Below are 975 nucleotides of genomic sequence, written 5' to 3'. Positions count from 1 at the left end.
TTCCGAGGTACGAGATAGACGGCGTGATAGACGTGTAACGGGATACCATAACTCTGTGAACTCATCCTTTCTAACATATTGAGTTCCACCCCATATTTCTAAGGCAGCTGGTTTAGAGGGAGTTTCCCAATCGCGCTTAGGGGCGAAGCGAGGAAGCTACCACGAAGCCATGTCATGTCGCGCGCCGCTGGCAACATTTTCGGACATGCAATTTGATACTCCCCGTCTCTCTGTTCCTCGTTGAGTGACGACGACGATCCCACAGCTGAAAAGCGCACAAGACGGCACATTTTCTAGCGAAGCGAAGCTTTGAACGTGCGTGAAATCTCGTGTCGCGTCTCAGACATTCCTATTTTTACGCAGTTTGTGATGTTTTTTCAGCCACTATCCTCATCTGAGAAGCCTCGCGTGCTGATCATCGGTGGCGGCTTCGGTGGTATGTGTGCTATCGAACAACTGTGCAGTGAGTTCGACGTCACTCTTGTTGATGCCAAGGAGTATTTCGAGTTCACTCCGGGCGTGTTGCAGGCATATGGTCAGCCTAACTATCATACCAATCTCTCCTTCAACTATGGTCCCGTGATCGAGGAGAAGCTCGGTGGGAAATTCATCTTTGGTGAAGTGAAGTTTCTCGATGAGGCCCGCAAAGTTGCCAGAGTAAAACCAATCTGGTGCAGGGAGGTCGACGTTGCTTTCGACTACTGCATTGTGGCAACTGGGTGCAAATTTGGTCTCACTTCTAAGTGGGGTGAGACACCGTGGGATGCTACCTCCCTTGAGGACGCTCGTAAGGAGAGTCAATGGCCTCAGTTCGACGAACGCTATTTGGCTGGTAGGCGAGCTCATATTTCTAATGAGCACGATAAGCTCACTGAACTCAATAATAAAGGAGGCGTAGTTGTGGTCGTCGGTGGAGGTCTTGTTGGCATTGAGTGGGTTACTGAGATGGCCCACTACTACCCTAATCTCCAGCTG

The 975-nt window shown here is 50.3% G+C and overlaps 1 protein-coding gene across 1 annotated transcript; it reads left to right on the top strand.

The window, feature by feature from the left end:
* Nucleotides 1-369: 369 nt before the first annotated feature.
* Nucleotides 370-932, top strand: Pmar_PMAR004426 (hypothetical protein; the record flags this gene model as incomplete). The annotated part of the gene is made up of 1 exon (XM_002772586.1): nucleotides 370-932. A coding segment is annotated over one exon (563 nt), but the record flags the coding sequence as incomplete, so codon positions are not given.
* Nucleotides 933-975: the final 43 nt, after the last annotated feature.

The sequence above is a fragment of the Perkinsus marinus genome (genome assembly GCF_000006405.1).
Source record: "Perkinsus marinus ATCC 50983 genomic scaffold scf_1104296960710, whole genome shotgun sequence".
Taxonomy (NCBI): domain Eukaryota; phylum Perkinsozoa; order Perkinsida; family Perkinsidae; genus Perkinsus; species Perkinsus marinus.
The sequence above is the reverse complement of the archived record's forward strand: the minus strand, read 5'-3'. Positions and strand labels throughout refer to the sequence as shown.